We start from the raw sequence: 19,779 nt of genomic DNA on the forward strand, positions 1-19,779 counted from the left end.
GCAGATTTTTCTGCACCTGGATTATGCATTCCTGGTGGGGGGGCTGGGGGGGCAGGTCCCAAGTCCTGGGTGCTGCTGGTGGGGAGCTCCATGGGGCCACCGGTGTTTTGGTGCTTGGCTGCTGCACTTTGCACTTCTGGCCATGTGCAGAGCAAGCCCATGAGATGGATTTTCATCTGCATCCTGCCTCACTGCTCCACTGTCTTCTAGGATGCCTTTGCAAGAGGGGAGGTGTTTATTGGGAGCAAGGAAAACAGCTACAAAGTTCTGGAAGGGCTCCCGCCATCCACGCAGGGAAATCACTGGCAGCACGGCATCACCATCGTCACCCCGGACAGGAAATTCCTCTTCGCCTGTGAGACAGAGGACGACCAGCTGGAGTGGATCACCACCTTCCAGAAGGTTATAAGCAGGCCGATGCTGCCTCAGGAATACGCAGGTGTGTGTTCACGAGGTCTGGAGAACAGCCTCGTCCCGTTTATTTCCCATTTGTTAGAGGGCGGGGTGGATGGAGAGGGGTCAGGGATGCAATGACTGTGGGGGCTCCCTTGCACGTAGTGTGAGCAGCCTCTGCGAGGCTCACTTTTGGAGGAGGAGGATGGTGTCCTGCTGCTTCCCTCCTCCTCACCCTGTGGTGATGTCCACAGTACTGTAAGGACAATCGGTCACCCAGTTATGAGGATAATTAGACCTGAAGAGCATCAGCAGCACAAGGTCTGCCCACAGAGCTGGGCTTGTGCTCATGGTGCTCCTGGCTTTAACTTTGTTTTCTCTGTTTGTTTTTTCTGTTGTTGTTTCAGTGGAAGCCCATTTCAAGCATAAACCTTAGATGGGACTGGCTGGTCAGACCTGAGGAATGAGCTTCTGTTTACAACACAACATGGTTTTATTTGAAATGTTAAAAATAATTATTAATAATAATAACAGTAATAATAATAATAATACTTCCCTTTCCCTTCATCATTCACTTGATCATGTTGGAAGCCAAGAAGGGCAGCAGCGAAATGTGAGAGATGCTGATTCAACCCGAAATTTGTTTCCATGGCTCCCCCCTGCACCTCGTGTCCACGTGCAGCCGATTTGGGTGTCTCCTGCAGCAGGTACCTGCCTCGAGGACCTTCCTGGCTGGAAGGGGTGCCCCACCATGGGGTGACGAAGAGTCTTGGTGGCACATCTCATGGGTGCGGGGCTTTCTGTGGACAATGTGGTCCGTGGCCAGTGCAAAAACCCAAAAGGGTTCCTTGCGGCAAGTGGTGACTGTTTTGGGGGACAAGAGGATGTGCTCCTTCCCTCCTGCCCACTCAGACACCCTCTCTGAGGCGCTGCTGGGTGGCGGGGTTGGTGGTAAGCTGCTTTTCTTCCCCTGTGGCTCAGTGCTGCTTCAGTTCTGTGGGAGATGCGGCCCCAGGGCTGAGCTGCCTGCTCTGGTGGCAGAGCTCAGCCAAGGCCCAGCCTCATCAGAGGGCTTCGTCTGGGTCAGCCTTGGTCCCGCTGCTGCTACAGGCGTCCGCCCGCTCCTCCTGCTGACCCAGCTCCCTGCCAGCCATTTACCAGGGGAGACTGCGAGTCCCTGAGATGCTGACATCCTAACGGGATGCGAAGCATGACCCTAAAGACATGAAGGAGAGAAAACATTGTCTTTAAATGCAGGAAGCTGCAGCCGTTCATTGGCAGGGGAGTTTGGAGGTGACCAAACCGTGTGAGAAGGCAGAGTTGTGCATCCTGCTCGCCCACATCCTCCAGACCCTTAAAACACGAAGAAGTGCCAGAGCTCAGAGCATCTTAAATCAACTCCTGGTAGTAAGTTTGTCCCCGCGTTCCTCCCCACGGACAGTACTTTCCATGCAGAGCCCCGGCCGCTTCCACCCTTCCATCCCCGTTTGTGCCAAGGTGAAACTCCTCCTGCTTCCCCAAAAGGGACAGGGGAGTGCTGCCCTTCCCAGCTGAGCCCACCTGTCCTCTGGAAGCCACCACCGGTATCACCGTGGCCGCTTCCTCACGGTGTCCATGTGGGCATGGCCCCGGCAGAGAGGCAGCGGGGGCCGTGCCTGTGTGTGGTCCAGGCTGGAGGTGCTGCGGGGACACTGGGCATGCGCCTCCTGGGCAGCTCGGGTGGAAATGGAGCCCAAGTTTGGCTTGCGTGGTCTTGTGGCATGTAAATGTTGCTAAATGACTGATCCTCCCGCTGTCGTAGAGGTAAACTATAAATAAATTGGGTGTGGGTGAGTGCCACGCCTCCTAAGTGGTGGCGATGCTGTCTCTGGGCTAGTTTCCAACAGAGGCTTCTTGCCCCCCAGCCGGGCTGTCGCTGTCTTTTTGGGGCCGGGTTGGTTGGGGTTGAGCTTTGGGCTGGATTGTGCCCAGTGCGAGGGCAGGTGCCTCCCTTCAGCCCTGCTGGCTGCTGACACGGTGCTTCTGCAAACTGGTTGTTGCACTTTTTTCCCCCAATTCATCCCTTGATATTTTTTTTGGTTAGTTTTTTTTTCTGAAAGATAAAAAAGCTGCTTGAAGTGACATTTCAGCGATGTTTTGAGCACTGTAACTGATGCGGGCGGGGGGCGACGCGTTTGTGGCGGTTGGGCTGGGACCTGCACAGAACATGCTGAATTTTTACCTGAAAAAATGTTTTTCTGCATCCATTGAGTAACAGACCGAGACACTGATCTGTCCGACGCGTTCCTTACGTTGGTGTTTGTAACCGAACCCATCTCACGGGCTGTGTACGTTTGTTATGTCACTGGTAAGACAACTGTGGTACTAAATGTCATTCGCACCAATAAATTATGATGTCAGACGGGTGGCAGTGTCGTGCTGGCTCTGCGGGAGAGGTAAGACGGGGGCTTAAAACCAAACCAAAACCCCGGTGAGGCGAGGTGTGAAGGGTGCTGGTAGAGCGCTGGGCACCCACAGCACCACGCGGCCCCCTGGGGCTGCCCGAGGAGTGGGCTGGGGGTGGGTGGATGTGTGAAATAAGCGTGTTATGTAACACAGCGTCCGTGTGTGTACAGAGCTGTACTGCAGAGTTAGCCATGATACATCTTTATGTATGCATACACACATAAAATATCTTTCATAGAACCCACACAGGCACACAAATATAAACCCCACTTCATGCTATAGGATGCTGTGTGCAAAATAGATTTTTTGTGTGTATGTATATATATATTAAAATAGTTTGTAAGAACATATGCATGCATGGCTTTATGCATCTATTAAAATATACGTTTATAGAAATCTAATTTAATTTACAAATATATAAATATCTCACACGTGTACATACATACGTTGCCTGTTCATCTATAGCTGGTGCTATAGCCTTTTTATAACTAGATTTATTAATTTTTAACAAAAAGCATGCACCTGGGTGTTTATTTTATAATTATATAAAATTTATAAACGTATTGTTCTATGTAATTCAAACTAAGTATAGTGCATAGAAACATATGCACACATACATAGCGCTCTATGTGCGCGTATGTGTAATTTACAAAAAAGTGTGGTATTTATAATTTTTTTTTCTCTCAAAAAGTAAGGCACGTTAGAAATAGGGAAAAGCCAGGACAGGCTGTTTGTGGTTTTAGGGAGCTAGAAATATCATGTATGTATGACAATAAGTAAGGGTGTGTGTGGGTGTGTGTGTAAAATTGACTCATATAATGGGTATTATAAGTCTTATGACAATTATTTAATTATAAATTATATACACAGAAGGCTGTCTAAATTGTGTATTATGTACATGTATATATATAAAATATATGCATATATATGTATATATAAAAGTCACTTAGGGCCACGTATGTGGCCACTGCTGCTGGACACCCATGGACACCTTGAGCCGCGCCCAGGCGCCGGCAGCAATGAAATAACCTGGCTTTGCTGGGCTCTTCCCTGCTCTGTCTGAGAGCATTTATTAAATTTCCCTAGCAGCATCCCTTGCATGGGCTAGATAGTCCCCAGTCAGGGCAGGGGCATCACCACACTTGGTCCGGACTTAAGGCAAAAGAATGACTGCGTGCAGACATTGCTGAGCAGGAGCAAAGGTTGCAAACCAAAGCAATCTGCGCCTGTCACAGACAATTCCTGCCCCAAATGATGCCTTTACTGCAAAGAAATAAAGCTGCAGCGCTGAGATCCATGGGACCCACAGTCAAATGCAGGGCAGGGGCGAAACAGCAAGGAAAGTAAGATCTCTGCTTGCAAAACTCTCAGAAAGCAGCAGTACCGCAGATCCTGGTATAAAGTGTTTATTTGAGACTTCACAATTAACACAGTCTGCCTTTCAATGCCTTTTTTTTTTTTCTTACAGTCAATAAATTTGTATTAATCCCTCCCTCCCCCATGCATGATTGCTGTTTATTAATCTAAGCCTTCTTATTTTCATCATGAAAAAATAAAGCGTTTCCCCATTTCATCCATTCGCTGTACCACTGACATCCGCTGTGCTGCATCAAAGAGGAGGAGATGTAGAATTGCTATGCCTACCATTGGGGTTGAAGTTACTCCATTATTTATTGATTTATTCTTTTTACATGAAGTGTTAAATGAATCAATCACCCAAGAAAAATAAATATATCATAAGAACCAAAAGTTCTGCAGTATCCCTTTTCTTTACATGTAGCTGCAGGTCAAATACATACACAGTTTGTGGCAATTCGCTTTTACTTATGGTGGTGAACTTACACTGAAAAAGAATCTGTTCCAAAGGAGGAGAGCCAGGAGTCAGAGGAGGCATTTTGGATGCCAAATTTTTATACCTAGGCAAGCGAGATCCACGTGGAAGCCAACCACCTGGGTGCCACTGCTCGGCTTTTACTCAAGAGCAATTCAATCTTGTGCTTTTCAGAACGTATCAGCTAAACACACGCGTGGGCTCAGCCAGCGCCAGCTCCGAGGCAGCCTGGAAGGCAGCATGACTGGCGTGTCTGCTACTCGCTGCAGTGGGAGCGAGTTCCTGGGATCAGTGTCTCTTGGATGTGCAGCTCGTATTATACTGCTTGGCTCAACTCGCAGTACTTTTGGCACCAGCCTCACAAATAAATTACTCAGTAACTCACCCTGCCTCTCAAGATGGTCCTCAGAGGTGGCAGAGGTCAAGGAGGCTTTCCTGTAACAGAGATGGTATTGGGCAGGCCGTGAAGTAGAAGACCCATGTTTATGCTTTATTGATCTATTGTGCAAAAGGGAATACTGCATCAGAAACCGTAGAAGACTATAGTTTAATCAAAGTCACCAGCCGCTGTATCGGAAACCTGCTAACAATTGCTCCGATTGGTTCTCTTGGCTACTTTTTTGTTGGTTTCTTTCTTATTTTTTACATAAATAATATAGACCGAACATTATAAACATTTCAGCAACCATTTCTAAAAGACCGGAGGAGCCCTTTTAGGCACCAAGAAACAACTGCAGGATTCAATTCCAAAACTGTCTTTGGAGTCATCGAATCATCAGATTTACACGGCACCCAATGACAAAAATATTCAGTCGAGTTCGATAGGACTGCTATCTTCCTGACCATCTTCTGTGTCATCATCTTCTCCAGTTCCCATCAGACTGTTTAAAAGATTTCCTAGAATAAAATACAGGACAGTCAACCTTGCCCGTTTTACATTCTCATCTCAAAAGCTTTAATTGTAAAATAGTTTCCATTAGTAATTAGTTGATTTGGGAAGCTGCATTTTGATAGCATTTCTTCTTGTAGACTGTACACTGGAAAAAGAATACCCAAAGCAGTATGCTTTCTCAATTCCTTATAATTTCTTGTAGAAAGTCTGTATTAGTTTCAGCATTTCATGAATGAATGCTCTGGGAGCATCTGTTTTACATCAGCACTGATTAGAGCTCTACCAAAACCACAGACTGTACTTTAGGAAAATCAGCTACTGAAGTCTGAGGAAATAAAGCCTGAACACAAATAAGATTTTCCTTTACATTCGGAAGTTTTACCAGAGCATCAGACACTAACTGTAACACCATTTACATGCTTCTCCTCTTCTCAAAGAGGAAAAGTCTAACAGCATCACCAAATTAATTTCACATGTGACAATTAATCATGTATTCTATAGCAGTGATTGCATCTACAGGCTATGAAAAAACAATTTATCAGTTAGAATATATTATCTGTTTCCAGCACACCTGTTTTATGTAAGGCACAGCTCCGAAAAGCCTGGCTGTCTGTATAAACAGCTGCTGACATACACCTTACCTAGTAATCCTCCGTAGGACGATGTCTGCTTGGGCGGCACACCGAAGAAAAGCTGTCCTATTCTATCTAGGTACTGAAACGACACAAGGTGGAGAACAAAGTCAGGTACCTCATTTACAGGTGGAAACGCCACGGGCAGCGCTCGTACCACATGAGCTAGCGCACTGACGTCTATCTACAAGCTGTATTCAAAACCTCTACTGAAATAAGGCATCAAGGAAAATTAAAACGTCGTGCACTACACATGCATGGCTTTCCATTTGCACTCCTAAAACACGCTCTTCAAATATAAAACAAGCGCTGTATGACGTTCTACCAGCATCTCACTACTCAGAGGCAATGCTTAAAGCCAGTGCCCTTTGGTGGCTGTCTCAGCCAGATTATGTAAGCTGTGACCTGCGTGGTTTGCAAAGTCACGGCGCAGGCGACAGCTGCTCTTTAATGCTGCAGGTTAAATCCTGCTTGCAGTCACTGGTAACTCACCTCATTATACATGGGATCTCTTTTCAGTGACGGTTGATACTGTTCACACAATACTGTAAATACTGTTAGTTTTCCCCTAGAAAGGAAACAACCAAAAATGTAATCTCTGTAACCACTGAAAAGGAAACTAAGAAGAAAGTGAGAGAAATCAGACTGTACCCGTCGACGGCCAGTAACAGGAACCAGATGAAGTTTAGCAGTGGTTGAACAAAGGGAGGCCCCTTTTCTATTGAAGGGTGTTTCTGTGTGTATGTTGTAAAAACAACTGATGCGCTGGTCTTATTTTTTAAGCAGAGAAATCTGCAAAAGGAAAACAGAACAGGGAAAGTTAAAAATAAAAGGGAAAGAAATTTCACCTGCAGAAAGAAAAGGAAAGCCACGCATTCAACAATTTCTACTTTATTTGTGCATGGAAGCCTTCTCAGGCTCACTTGTACAAATGCACAACTTTGGCAACTGTTTGGAAATCAACTGAGGAAGGGGAAAATTGCTACTAAACTACATGGTGGAGTAAGTCGGTTACAAGGGGAACTGACATTAAATATTAATAGAATGAGTTTAACCAAGATCTAAACAGATTTTATACAGCACAGGTGTCTGAAAGACAGCATCAATTAAATCAAAACACGTAAAGACTGGCTACTGCACGATTCAAATTAAACATGACATCACATTTACTATTCCAGAGTTTACGATGCTGAGGTAAAAACCTAGTTAAAGACCTCTCTCTGGCCCCATCCTCTCCCAAACACATCTCCTTTCATTACCTATCTGTCAGTGTCCGATAACCCAGTCATTCCCTTAGTGCTAACTCAAACTAACACGGCATCAGGAACGCTGATGGGTTTAATACACACCTCTAAGTTTCATACTAAAGCTACACTTTGGCTTCCTCAGCCATTTGTCACGAGTTAACAGATTGATTTCCCAGACTGATCAGATCTTTCCTCAGTCCAGTTAATTTAACTGGCAATCTCTGCAAGTCCCAGAGGCCTTAGAGACTTTATCTGGGACAAACGTTGTCAGCAAGCACTTGGAAGGCTGCCACGGGCAGTCTCAGTCTTGGTCAGAGGCTCCAAGTCTGTACCCTCAGATGTGCAGGGCATAGGGCTCTTGCGACTTACTGCTGAGCAAGGAACTGCAATTATTTTCATTAGACTATAAACTGCTATGTAAGAGGATTTAGTATGGTATTTGAGATATAGGCCAGTAAAGGATGTAGCAGTGCTTCTGTCTAAACGCTGAAAAAACAATCCCTTACCCATAACCTCTCCCCAGAATTTCTTCCTTCCCCCCCCCAAGACACATAAAATTGTTTGAGTTCTGCATACGGTGGACCTATATAAAGGATTTTCTGCCACTCAACATCGCTGCAATCTATAGCAACCAGCTATGGAAAGCAGGACAGATCTGCGTGACAGCTGAAGGCTGCCAAATGAGACAGACTTGCTCTCACCTCCTCCCTCTCCCCCGACACCTACTCTCTCCTGACTCCCTGCTGCAGTCCTGTCTCCACCTCCTCCTCAGACTCCTCCGTGAGCTGCTTTCCCTGACTGAAGAAAGCCATCAACTGATTAAACTCAGTAAAATTGGCTTTGTCAGCCTTCGTTGTGCATGAGCTCTGCAAAGGCACGTAATAGCTTGCATTCCCACCTCCTACAAAATAAATGCTTAAAGTAAATGAAAGCCACCAGCAACTCTGTTAAGCCATCGGTTTATGCTGCTCATAAACCAGGGTGACCCAACGTTAATTATCTCAGGACAACGAGGCTGAGAGCAAGCACCGTGCTAAATGTAAATACAGAGCCCGCTTAGTGCCAGCCTTGGTAAGACCACCTAGGATAAGTCCTAACTAGGCATAAAGTAGTGTAAACACAAAGAAAGACTTGTGCTTTCAGGGTCAAACAGATTACACTGAAAGCTTGGACCTTCATACATTTCCCCCCCTTTCACCCCTTCAACACGCCAGTGTTGAGACGGTTTTTTTATTGTTACCACACAAAGCGAGTTTTGGAACCTCTGGCCAGTTTCACAGCTGCTTTGGAAAAGATGCCCGGTTAGCCTACAGTTCTCGTGATTAATCAGACTGGCCTCAAACACAGTGTCATCTCAGCAAAACAGTTAAAAAAATGTAACACCTACTGTAGGACTGCCTGTGCTACAAACATGTCCACCTCACTGCGATAGCCTCTGGACGAGGAGTATTCTACTAGCATATTTGCACAGCCTTCGCCATCTGTGGAGTGCAAGAAGTGATACCGAGATTCACTATAGTTTTGCTCTACAAAAGGAAAAAGAAAATGGCTTTTAAGAAATCAGTTCATCACAGCTGAACACAAAAACACATTTGTTAGGCTTGCACGTGACAGCTAGAAAGAGAGCTACACACAAGGTGTGGAAACAAGACAACTAGGAAAAAGACAGCGGAGTTTTTCCTACATAAATTACAGACAATTTATAAAGGGGGTAATAAATGCGCTATCCTAAATGCATTGAGGTAAGTGCTATTAAAATACAGTTCATGCAATGCCACCACAAAGCCCGGCTACCGCTGGGACAAACAGCTTGAGCTGTGGTCACAGCCTTTTGTCCAACGGCACGCAGACATTTCACGTGCTGTCAGCAGCACTTAGGAAAGAAATACAGCAACTCTGTATCAGAGCTTGTGCACCAAGGATGCTGCATCTTCAGCATCCTTCCTTCTAAGTGCACAGAAAGAAGGCATCTCCTATTTTTAGCTTAGCCCACTCTTGGTACCAAAATTAAAACTGCTTCCATGTGCTGAAGAGAACAGCAATTATGCAGAAAAAAAGGTGCAAGAAATGGAAATGGTTTGTTAGAACTTAACTTGAAGCTAAGTATCATGCAAAACCAATGTGATGACAAATCAAAACTGGAAAGCTTCTCATTTCTGGAATGTAAAGCTTTGCTTTAAAGCTCTCAGCATTTCTAATGGATCCCAAAAACTAGAGACTAAGAAAATGTGCACTTTGATCTTCAAAAGAACGGCAAGCAGACACCTACGAAATGGGGATTTTTTACTTTCAGGATGCAACCGTTTCTTATCCTAATCACATCTCAGCTTCTAACTTTTAATACTCTGAGGAAGATCTTCTCTTTCTGGCTGGCAGCAGGCATCAGAAACCAACATCAGTCCCACGAGAACACCTACAGGGTTTCATATGGCACACAAAAAGGCTGCACACAAAGCTGCAATGGTGACCATTGGATCAGGACTATTACGCGAAACCATGATCACCAATTACAGCTACGGGAAAATTTAAAGTAAGTGAACTACCAGCTTGCACTGTCTTTAATTCACAGGAAACCAGTGAAGAGATGGCATTTACACAACTGTTCTCATTCACCTTTGTATGTTTTGAACAAAAGATTTTAAAAACTGATTATCAACTGCAACTAAAATAATTATTTAGTGCATGTTAGCTTATTTGACATCCCATTTGACAATCCCAAATAAATCAAATACAACAGCATTCATTCAGAAATGCCTGAAACAAGCCTGCTGTTCAACATCTCCACAGTACCTAACTGCAGATCCAAAGACTGTGTTGTGTGCTGTATTTTTATCTTTCTCAGGTTTATCCAGGATTTCAAAACAAAACAACAGAACAGCCTTGCTCCCCAACGATTTTGCTTCTAATGACTCTTAATCAAACTACCTCAATGTCCAAAGGATCAGCCTTCCTCTGACAGAGAGCTTTGCCAGCAGCTGTGTTTGGGACTTTGCACTAACATAGAGCCACAGGCCTGATTCTTACTGTTAGTAACATTAAACTGAAGTTATTGCAAAAATCAGGTTAAGAGCAGAAATCATTGTCATCTCAGCTTCTGTAGACTATTTCCAAAGTAGGTCTCCTACAGTATCATATTTTGAACGTTTTCAAAACAAAACACGCACAAAAAAGTTTAATTTCGCTTACCTTTCCAGAGGGTAATTGCTAGTAATTGGTGTAATTTGGGATGTCCGAGTTTTCCTGATCCTCCGCTAGACCACTTCAGGGCTCTGGATACAAAAGCCACTCTTTCAGGAGAGTTTGGATCCATTAAACTAAACAATTTAGCCAAGTTTTCTAGAAGCAATAACATTCACAAATATTTAGCATTAATAGAAATAGGACGATCTGCTGCTTCTAGAGCATCCCTAACGTACAACACTTTAAGATACGGTGCTATTGCGTCTGCAAGCTCCCTTCTCAGTCTCTGTAAGACATCTTAAAACTAAAACCTTGACACTGAACTTGAGCAAATACATCGCATACATCACGTCAATCCCACATCTACCAGCCAGCAATGATCCCTCCACTGCCAAAAGCTGGGCCTTGCAGAGAGCTGGTGACAGCTCCCCTGCCTCGTGGTTTGGGACAGGGCATCCCAGAGCACCACTCAATCCCAAAGAGGAGGACAGACTTCAGGTTACAGGAGTGCTTGCCACTGACTGGGCAGCTGCGAGGGACAGTCTGTAGTTTAGAAAAGGACCACCAGAAGTCTGAGGTGGGATACAAAAATGTTAGAGTTCATCTAAGGGAGCAAAGAGCAGCCTCTGTCCCTTCCGTCTCTATCCACAGTTGTTAAGAGGAGCGGTTTGCCCATGCAGCAGCAATAGTCTGGCCACACAGATTTTAAGGTCTCCCTGAACTCTCTGCTTACCAAATCTCAGAGTCAGAGAAGAAAAATTTCTTTGTGAAGGGCTGATTCACTGCGCACACCACCACACTGCCAGGGTGGGCAAGTGCCATCCACCAAAGCCCTGGAGACATGAGTGACTGTGCAGACAGAACACTACCCTCGCATTGCAGAAAGGAGGATGCCGTAAGACAGTGATGTTTATTCTAAGCATGTCCCCTTGCTCACGGCATTGTCAGTTATCAGGAACCCATTATTCTCTAGTAAATTTTTCCCTCAGTTCATTCATTGCACCTGCTCAGTTCATTTCCACTCCCTAGCCATGTGGGATGACACATAAAAAGGATCACAGGTTTCAAGACTTAACAGTCGCTGTGAGGTGAAAACATATCTAAACAGCACCACAGAAAGAGCAAAGGTCACCTTACCTAAAAGGTCTTCTGTTACTTTTGCATCCGATTTCTCCAAAGACTCCAAAACCAGCATGGACAGATCAGCAGCACTGTTTTGCTACAAAATAGACACATACCAGTAGTAATGAATGTATCAGTAAAGAAAACATCAAGAAAAGTTTTGTTCCTCCCACAGAATTTTGTCAGAGGCATATTATATTTTTATCAGCAGCTACAGCTAAGGCAGATATGAAATTTCAATCCTCCCTTACAAAAATTTGCAGTAACTCAATGGCGTCTAAGAGAAGCCTTCAGGAAAGCAAAACAAACGTGGTTAAGATCATGTTTGGACGCTCACAAACACTTCTACTTTGTGTCCCAGCTTGGATATAATCCTTCTTTGTGGAGAACAGCTCAACAAAGAGACAAAGCCAAAGATCACCAAGCAATTACCCCAAACATTTGCCACTGAGGATTCAGTGCTCATCCCATAAAAACTTTGAATAACCCCTCCCGACCCCCACGCAAGAACACTGACATACCTGGTTGTGGCTGAAGAACAGCAGAGCCCCTGAATACATTAACTCTCTCGCTTCTGGATGTTTTCCTTGTGACATATACCTGAAAACAACACCAAAGTGGAGTATGCTTAAATGAATTGCATTTAAAGGATTAAAGAGCACTGAAATTTAAAACAAAGGCAGCAAGACATTCATTTTTAAATCTGATTAGTTTCAATAATGACGTTCCTTTAATTGCTGCTAGATTTGGTTTCTGCTTGTGACTAGATGGAATACGAGCAAATAGCGTGAGAACAAAAACCGAGCTCCCAAACTGATTTGGGCTGAAGCAAAGAACAAACAATCCCAGAAGTTCACCTAGGCAAAAGATGTCAAGGCATTAAACTGCGCTGATCAGACTGTGGCACCACAGCTTGTACTAAAAGGAAAGCAGGCACAGGGACAGCGTAAGGAATACAAAGTGACTCCAGCCTCCTCCCCAAGGTCTGCTTCCTGCCCTTCTACCCCTCTGACCGCCACTTCTGCCGCCAGCAAGGGGACACCAGCCACACGCTGACCCTCTGCTGAACCAACGTAGCCGGTCCCTCTGGTGGTCTCCAGAAAGACGAGAGTGGCCAGCAAGATTTACCATGCAACACATGACAGAGTTCTCTTAAATGCAATGCTTCGGGATGCACCTGCTGCAGCTTCTGCCTTCCTCACCTGGCAGTTAACCAAGAAATGAAGCAGGACAGAATTTGGTCCCAACGGTTACATCGAGAACAGCAACCTGTTAACATGGCGCGGTGATTACAGCGTCCTGCACATCACCACTACGGGCAACTAAAGGTCTTGGACAGTCACATCTCTGGATCCGAAATTCGGCATTTCCTATAAAAGCGGTTAAGGAGTGGCAGCAGACGTAGCTCCCAATTTTCATTGTTCCCAGCTGCCTCTCAAAAAGCACGTTTCCTGACTAGTCAGTAACAGCAGGCAGTGTGCTCAGGTCAAAAAGATACGGCACCAATTCTACCGCACTGCTTCAGCACCTGCAGCTCTTGCTCTGTCCCAACAGCCGATGGTGCTGGGCCCCTGCTTCACCCCTCCTGCTCCTGAGGGCCAGGGCAGCGCCGCGGCTGCAGGGCCCCATCCTGCAGCGTGACGGGGTGAGGCAGGCGAGGAGCAGCGGGGGGCAAGGGGGACACTGCCTGCAGGGAAACGGAGCGCTCGGTAGCTCCCCAACGCCCTCGTGCTGCACGTGAGGTTCCTGTCACAGGGTGACATTCCCAGGAACAAGTCCTACTGGTAAAATCGGATCTGACAGTGAGCGAGGGAGGAGGCAGAGTCCTCCCGCCCTGCTCACCACCTCGCAAACCACCCAGGTCTTCTGTCCAAACGGGTGAGCAACACGGTCAGCACGGATGGCGTGACAGTGGGGCTGCCTGAGCGAGCACCCGCAGCAGTTCAGATTTGTGATCACCACAGCGAGTGCTTCCCACATCAGGCAAGCAGCTCGGTGGCTCCACCGCTTCTACAGCTGGCCTTACATCCACGTTTGCTTATAGGTTTTGACTCACAAATCTCACTCTGGATCCCACTTCCACAAACTCAATTTCAGTAGATTCCCAGAGCTATTTGAGAGCTCCTAATCTGGGACTTGTTACAGCCAATACTAAAAGAAACTGTAAACAGTTTTACAATATAAAATACATTAACTTTTAAAATACATATACTTTTTAAAAGTGCTGGGATTTTTTGAAAGAACTTTTATCACAAAGAACTTTTAATAAATATTCATTATGTCGATCTAAATGGCATTTAGAACCAAAGAGTAACACCCTGCCAGCCTCAAACACATCTTGGCTTATGACTTTTGGAACCGAGTCAGGATTTCAAGTTTAACTTGCAGTTCATGACAGAGCGGACTGGTATTTTACTGGCTGGGTTTGTTTACGGTGAGTAAGCACGGGGTATCCCAATTCCAATTCCGCAGCTGCGATCGCCCCACTCTGTGTTAATGTCTTTCGAGAAAACTTTACATGTAACACACGTTTTACACAGGACAGACGAGACTATCTGGACTCCTTCCTGGCCTCAGTGACTTTCCCAACAAGTTCCACAGTCCCATTACATCTTTTTGCCTGGAAGGAAATGCCTTCCTAGCTACGCAAATACCACCTTTTCATTTAAATGGGTACCTCCTTTCTCCTGCATTTAAAATGGAAAAGGCCGGAACTTTGATTCCAAATTAATTCAGCGAGGCTTAAGCAAAGCATGTGAGCTAATACACTGAGCACACTGGATGAGAAGTGACCTGCTGAGCCAAGCCATCTCCCGCCACTGCAGCCACCGCATCGCATAATCCCTCCTATGAAACAGGCCCCGCTTTGTCTTAGATTTAGTCTCCAACGCAATTTAAGTCTTAAGACTTTGACGGTGCCCTCGCTGACCCCTCCAGAAGGGTACCACAGAACACAACTGCCTTAATTTAATGGTGCTGAGTACGGGCAGCAGGGCAGGCCACTCAGCACCCATATGCTGGCAGCGTGGGTGGCCGATGCACTCTGACACTTCTGATGACACAGCGAGGACTCTGTCCCCACAGAGCTCTGTGGCTGTGAGGACACCCGCAGGCCTGTCCCATTCCCGCTGCGAGGGGCTCCGAGGGGCTGTGACACGGGGGGGCTGCCAGACCTGGCCGCCCCCGCCCTCCCTGCCCTGCTTACCACAGCTGGGCCGGCCGAGGAAGCCGCCGCGAGGGACGCTTATCCCCTGTCCCTGGAAGCAAGGCTCTGCCTTACATTTAACGAGAAGGAGAGCGCCCGCAGCAACTCGCCATGGATGTGAACAGCAAATAACCATAAAATGTTTTACATCAGGTTTCTCGCGACATAATAGGTGATATTTCGGAATAAGCGCTCAGGCCTGCTCCCCTCGGTCACGGCTGTGAACACAACCACCGCGCTGACGGGGACACTCTTTAACTAAACTCTGTCAGAGGTGACTGGCGGAGCCCCGCGGCCCCGCTGCTTGTTCAGGGCACTCCCGGTGCCCAGGCCGGCGGGGCCGGGCCCCTCAGCGCCCCTCGGCTCCCTCAGCGCCCCCTCAGGGCCCCCCAGCCCAGCGGCGCCGCTGCCCCTCAGCGCGGGCCGGGCCCCGTCAGGCCTCTCAGCCTACCCTGCCACACGCCTGCCCGCCCCTCTCCGCCCCTCCCGCGGACCAATGAGAGGGCAGGAAGCGGAGACAGGCAGCGGCTCTGACCAATGCGGAGGCGGCGTGGGCGCGGCGGGCGGCAGCAGGGTAGGGTGCGTGGGAAGGCTCTGGAAGGCCGGGCGGGGGAGGGGCAGGGCGGGCCGGGCCGTACCTGAAGAAGAGCGTGCGGTACATCTGGTGCGCCTCGTAGTAGTCGCCCTTCTCGACGCTGGCGCGCAGCTTGCCCTCCACACGCTGCACGCCGCCGCGGTTCCTGCCGCCGCCTTTCGCGGCTTCCTGCTCCGCCGCCATAATCGCCGCCGCCATCGACGCGGAGGAGGCGGGGGGGTGAGGGGAAGGGAGGGCGCATGCGCGCGCACGCCCGGAGCGGCGTCGCGCCTCGGTTGCCCGGCTTCCGCCCACTGCGACGGCGGCCGGCGAGGGTCAAAAGGCGCGCCTGCGCGGAGCGGCGCCAGAGGGCGGGGCGAGGCGGGGCTGGCTCTGGGCTCCAAGGGGCGGGGAAGGGCAGGGGAAGGGGGGGCTGGGGCAGGAAAGGCAGGGGGCATAGGGAAAGTGAGGTACTGCGGGATAGGCTGCCCTCAAATGCCTGCTTTTTGGGCATTTTTAGAGTTTCTTTCAGCTGCCAGAACCTCCCCGCTCCAGCCTTGTCCGCCAGAAATGCTGTAGTGACTCACTACACATTCACCCTAGCGTGCCCGTGCTGCCTAACGTGTACACATCCCTCCTGCAGTTCCTGTAATTATAAGGCTAAAGCCATCAGGGTATCCCACTGCCCCTCACAGGGAAGGGCAAAAGGTCTCTCAGCCTCGTGGCTCATTCAGCCTTGTTCAGGCTTATCTGTTCTCGTTAGCTACTTCAATGGGTCATGGAAAATACAGAAAAAGAATCTTTATTTCTTATTTCAAATATTACATGCACTTTCAAAAATTAAAACTCTTTATTTAAACATTTCAATAGCATCTTGTCAGTTTTGGAGGCAGCAAAGTAACAGACGATTTGAAAAGCATTTACAAAAATACATTGCACAAAGTCCTATCTTGCTTTTTTAAAAATAAGTTAGTGTTATTCAAAATATTCCCACCCTAGCTACCTAATTTCAATTTATACAGGATAATTCTAATTTTAAATATGTAACATAGAATATGAAAACACCTGTACATATGTAATCTAACTCCTCTGCATAGGCCATAGGTTCTGTCTCTAGCTCGAGTGAAAAAAAAAAAGTTCTTCACCCAGAGACTTTAAACATTCGAGGACTGTTGTGCAATATACATAGCTCTATTCAGAAAACCAGTCAGCAGTTCAGTGTTAACAGTTCACAGGTAACTATAAAATGCGTTGTAAGAGCACGATAAAAATTCTGCACACAAGTGCAGTTTAGGAGTCTTTTCTGAAAAGGATCTTCAAAAGTAGCAATCCCAAAGGAGGCCGGCCCTAAAGCAGTCTCAACACCTTCTACATAGAAATGGCCTGAGACTGAGACACCACTCATCTTCTTCAGTTTCAGGGGAGGATCTCAAGAACACCCATATATCCCATAGATTCCAATACAGCAGTACTGAGCAGCACTGAGCATAACTCTGTCTTGTACAGGTTAAATAACAAGCTCTACTTCAGTAGTATTTTCCACATCCTGCATTATCACAGCACAACATTTACTGACTATAAAATAAACCAGATTAAGGAATTGTTACAAAGGTATTTTTTCACAAATTAAGATTTTCCTTCTCTAGGGTTAGTTCCAAATCAGCCTTGATGGATGTGCTGCTCGTACAAGAGCTGATAAGCCTCCTAAATTGCTTAGTAAACAGTATACAGCAGTTAAACTAACCAAGTTGCCATGGTAAAAACCCTTAAAGTAGCTTTAAGAAGTTATCCCTGACTTTTAGAACAATTCATGGCCACAAGTTGCAGTAAAGCATTCTCAGTCGCTGGTGTTTAAACTAGTTTTGGTTGCGTTAACTTTCCCTGATAGTAATATTTGTTAAGCAGTCAAGATTTATTGAATAAGCCCTTTTGGATCCCGTAGAAGGACAAAAAAGGTCAACTGAAGGACACCTTTAGCCGCAGTCGGTGTTCAAAGTGTACTACGTTATTTGTCTTACAGTGCCAAGCTAACAAATATGCAGTTGAGTCCTGAATTAAAAAAAAAGATCCTAGTTGCAGAAAAGTGTGGTTTTTATTCTTTTTAAAAACCCTATACATTCATTCGTAATAAAATAGGTATATCACCTGTTTGCTAACTGCGCTTTAAGAACCAGAGTAGTTTGCATGCATTATTTCTCTCAGCATGGACACAAAAATATGAAGCTAACTGGCTATTACAAGCTGAGCATGAGAGCAAATAAATTTTATTTTATACAGTTCTGCTGACAGTCTTCTGCCTTTATCAGAGGATTGGTAATTCCGTAGTATATATCTTGCATCCTCGTCCTTTAAAGATTCCAGTGTTCTAGGCTTTCCGGTATATACAAATTGAGAACAAAATGTACAATAAAGCAACCCAAGCTGTAGTGTAGATTATTCGGCAGGTTTCCCATGCACTCTGAACCGATAAAGACATGTATATTCGGCATGTCCCCAGTTAGAGAGAATTCTCAGTTCCACTATTTGGAATACATTGTTACTTTTCTCCTAGAGAAGGAAAAAGCAAACACACAAAACAGAGTTAGGTTTCTAGGATGAACAAGTACAACTGAAGCTGCTTCCTGCAACTAACAGCTTTTATTAATTAAATTATGCCTTGGGAACTTTATACCACTTAAAAAAAACCAAACAAATCTTTCCTTGCCTTGCAACTACTTGTTTATTAATGGAGTCAGAAGTGTGAAGTAAGTTTACCATCTCTTTGTAAGTTTATCATCTTCACAACATTTGTGTCCAGATGGCACAAACTTTTCCTCCCTTCTCATCTACTCAGACCACATATTGATGTAGACAAGCAGATACTTTCTACCTCTGTTTTTACAGTGCACAGAGAATGGGGCCCTTTTCTTCACTGGTCATTGGGTACTACCTTGCCTGACAAATTAAATCCCATCACCCAGGCTCACCATCACTGGAAACATCTGCAGTGGCTCTCCTTCTTGATCGTAGACATACTGTCCTAGAAGTACACCTTCTTCCTGATATTCATCATCTAAACCCTGTAGCAATAAGACAAAGATTTTGTTTTAATTTCAATTTTAAAGGAAGCAAAAGCTAAAAGCCTATCTACATTACTGATTATCAACAAGCTGCACCCAGAAGTCTATCAAACTAGGAACAGAATGTTTCCTGTGCAACTTAGTGCTGGTTCAGGAATGGCTGCACATTGGAGTTTTCTACACTGCTAATACCTGTGCTATGTTTTCAAGTTTTCACAGTCAACCCCCTTAATTTCTACAGCAGAACCACTACTGCAGTGTAAAATATCAAGTGTTCAGGACAAACAAGAATGAGAGAGCATCATAGTTATAAACAAGACAGAAGTCAAGAATCAGATGTTTGCAGATGACTTATTACTGCAGTTGTATAGCCTAAGATAGATCTATTAAAAAAAGATTTAAGATGTATCATAAATAAAGTGAAGAGCTAGAATTGGGGAGGGGAGGACAGATGAAGGTGTATGAAAGAACTATATACATCATTAAAATCATCATCTCCCTCCAAAGAAACTTGCTACTCAAGTAAGACAAAACAAATACAACTCCCCCCAAATTAGTTTTAGCACTTATTTCTACACCTCAAAGCTCATCAAGAATATAAGCAATTTTAAGAGCAATGACAAACATCAGTTTCTCTTCTTAGCTGTTCTCTCTCAAGCTGTTTATTTGTCAAGATATACATCACAAATATCCTTTACGTTTACAAACATCACTTAAGTTTAGAGAGACTTACATATACTGAAAAGTTCCTAGGAGCACTGGTGATATTTCCTGATGGTGAAAGTGTTTTTGGTATGTGTTCCATCGTAAAGGCAGTTGGGTAGATCTTCATGGAAAGTCTAACTACAAGATACCCCTCCGATCCCTTGAAAGCCCAGCAGTTTCCTGGATACACGTCCGGCTAGACAACAGATTTCAGGGCAAGGAGGCAGGAGGGTGGGGACAGAACACGACAATACAAGAACAACCACAAGAATTTTGTTATTTTTTTGTAATGAATTCTGAATCATTAGGAACAGTCTTAAAAAGATAGATTATGTCCTGCCACTTGCTATTTGGTAGAAATTGAAGTCAAATTCACAACTTTGATTCTAATTACAAGTCCAATCCTGCCTCTGAAGGACAAACAACATGACACTTCATTGTGTTAGCTGGACTATGTAATTTCATGCTACAGAAAATGGAAGATATGGACTGTA

General features: G+C 45.6%; 3 protein-coding genes across 24 annotated transcripts in view; 1 reads left to right on the plus strand and 2 right to left on the minus strand.

Moving 5' to 3' along the window:
• Positions 1 to 2,798, plus strand: part of ADAP1 (ArfGAP with dual PH domains 1) — a 70,657-nt gene extending 67,859 nt beyond the window's left edge. For all 5 annotated transcript variants that reach the window (XM_048063642.2, XM_066977472.1, XM_066977471.1 and 2 more), the window contains 2 exons: positions 211 to 439; positions 801 to 2,798. In XM_048063642.2, the coding sequence (XP_047919599.1) occupies positions 211 to 439; positions 801 to 829 (258 nt within the window). In that variant the 3' untranslated portion in view covers positions 830 to 2,798. The remainder of the gene's footprint in view (positions 1 to 210; positions 440 to 800) is intronic.
• Positions 2,799 to 4,228: 1,430 nt separating this feature from the next.
• Positions 4,229 to 15,784, minus strand: GET4 (guided entry of tail-anchored proteins factor 4). Of its 3 annotated transcripts, none has more exons than XM_048063709.2 (9): positions 15,586 to 15,784; positions 12,264 to 12,342; positions 11,758 to 11,839; positions 10,627 to 10,776; positions 8,828 to 8,921; positions 6,845 to 6,985; positions 6,686 to 6,761; positions 6,203 to 6,275; positions 4,229 to 5,566 (listed from the first exon to the last, which is right to left on the minus strand). In XM_048063709.2, exons 1-9 carry the CDS (start codon positions 15,738 to 15,740, stop codon positions 5,478 to 5,480), a joined length of 939 nt encoding a protein of 312 aa, XP_047919666.1. In that variant the 5' UTR covers positions 15,741 to 15,784; the 3' UTR covers positions 4,229 to 5,477. The 3 variants fall into 3 exon arrangements, with proteins under 3 accessions (XP_047919666.1, XP_047919655.1, XP_013032573.1); XM_048063698.2 differs by having other exon boundaries at positions 8,828 to 8,966; XM_013177119.3 differs by lacking the exon at positions 15,586 to 15,784 and adding an exon at positions 14,948 to 15,330 and having other exon boundaries at positions 8,828 to 8,966.
• Positions 15,785 to 16,307: 523 nt separating this feature from the next.
• The window catches only part of SUN1 (Sad1 and UNC84 domain containing 1), a 30,883-nt gene continuing 27,411 nt past the window's right edge, over positions 16,308 to 19,779 (minus strand). For all 16 annotated transcript variants that reach the window (XM_048062261.2, XM_048062217.2, XM_013177103.3 and 13 more), the window contains 3 exons: positions 19,314 to 19,481; positions 18,488 to 18,580; positions 16,308 to 18,068 (listed from right to left, as the gene is read on the minus strand). In XM_048062261.2, coding sequence (XP_047918218.1) covers positions 17,955 to 18,068; positions 18,488 to 18,580; positions 19,314 to 19,481 — 375 coding nt within the window. In that variant the 3' untranslated portion in view covers positions 16,308 to 17,954. The remainder of the gene's footprint in view (positions 18,069 to 18,487; positions 18,581 to 19,313; positions 19,482 to 19,779) is intronic.

The sequence above is a fragment of the Anser cygnoides genome, chromosome 15 (assembly GCF_040182565.1).
Source record: "Anser cygnoides isolate HZ-2024a breed goose chromosome 15, Taihu_goose_T2T_genome, whole genome shotgun sequence".
NCBI lineage: Eukaryota > Metazoa > Chordata > Aves > Anseriformes > Anatidae > Anser > Anser cygnoides.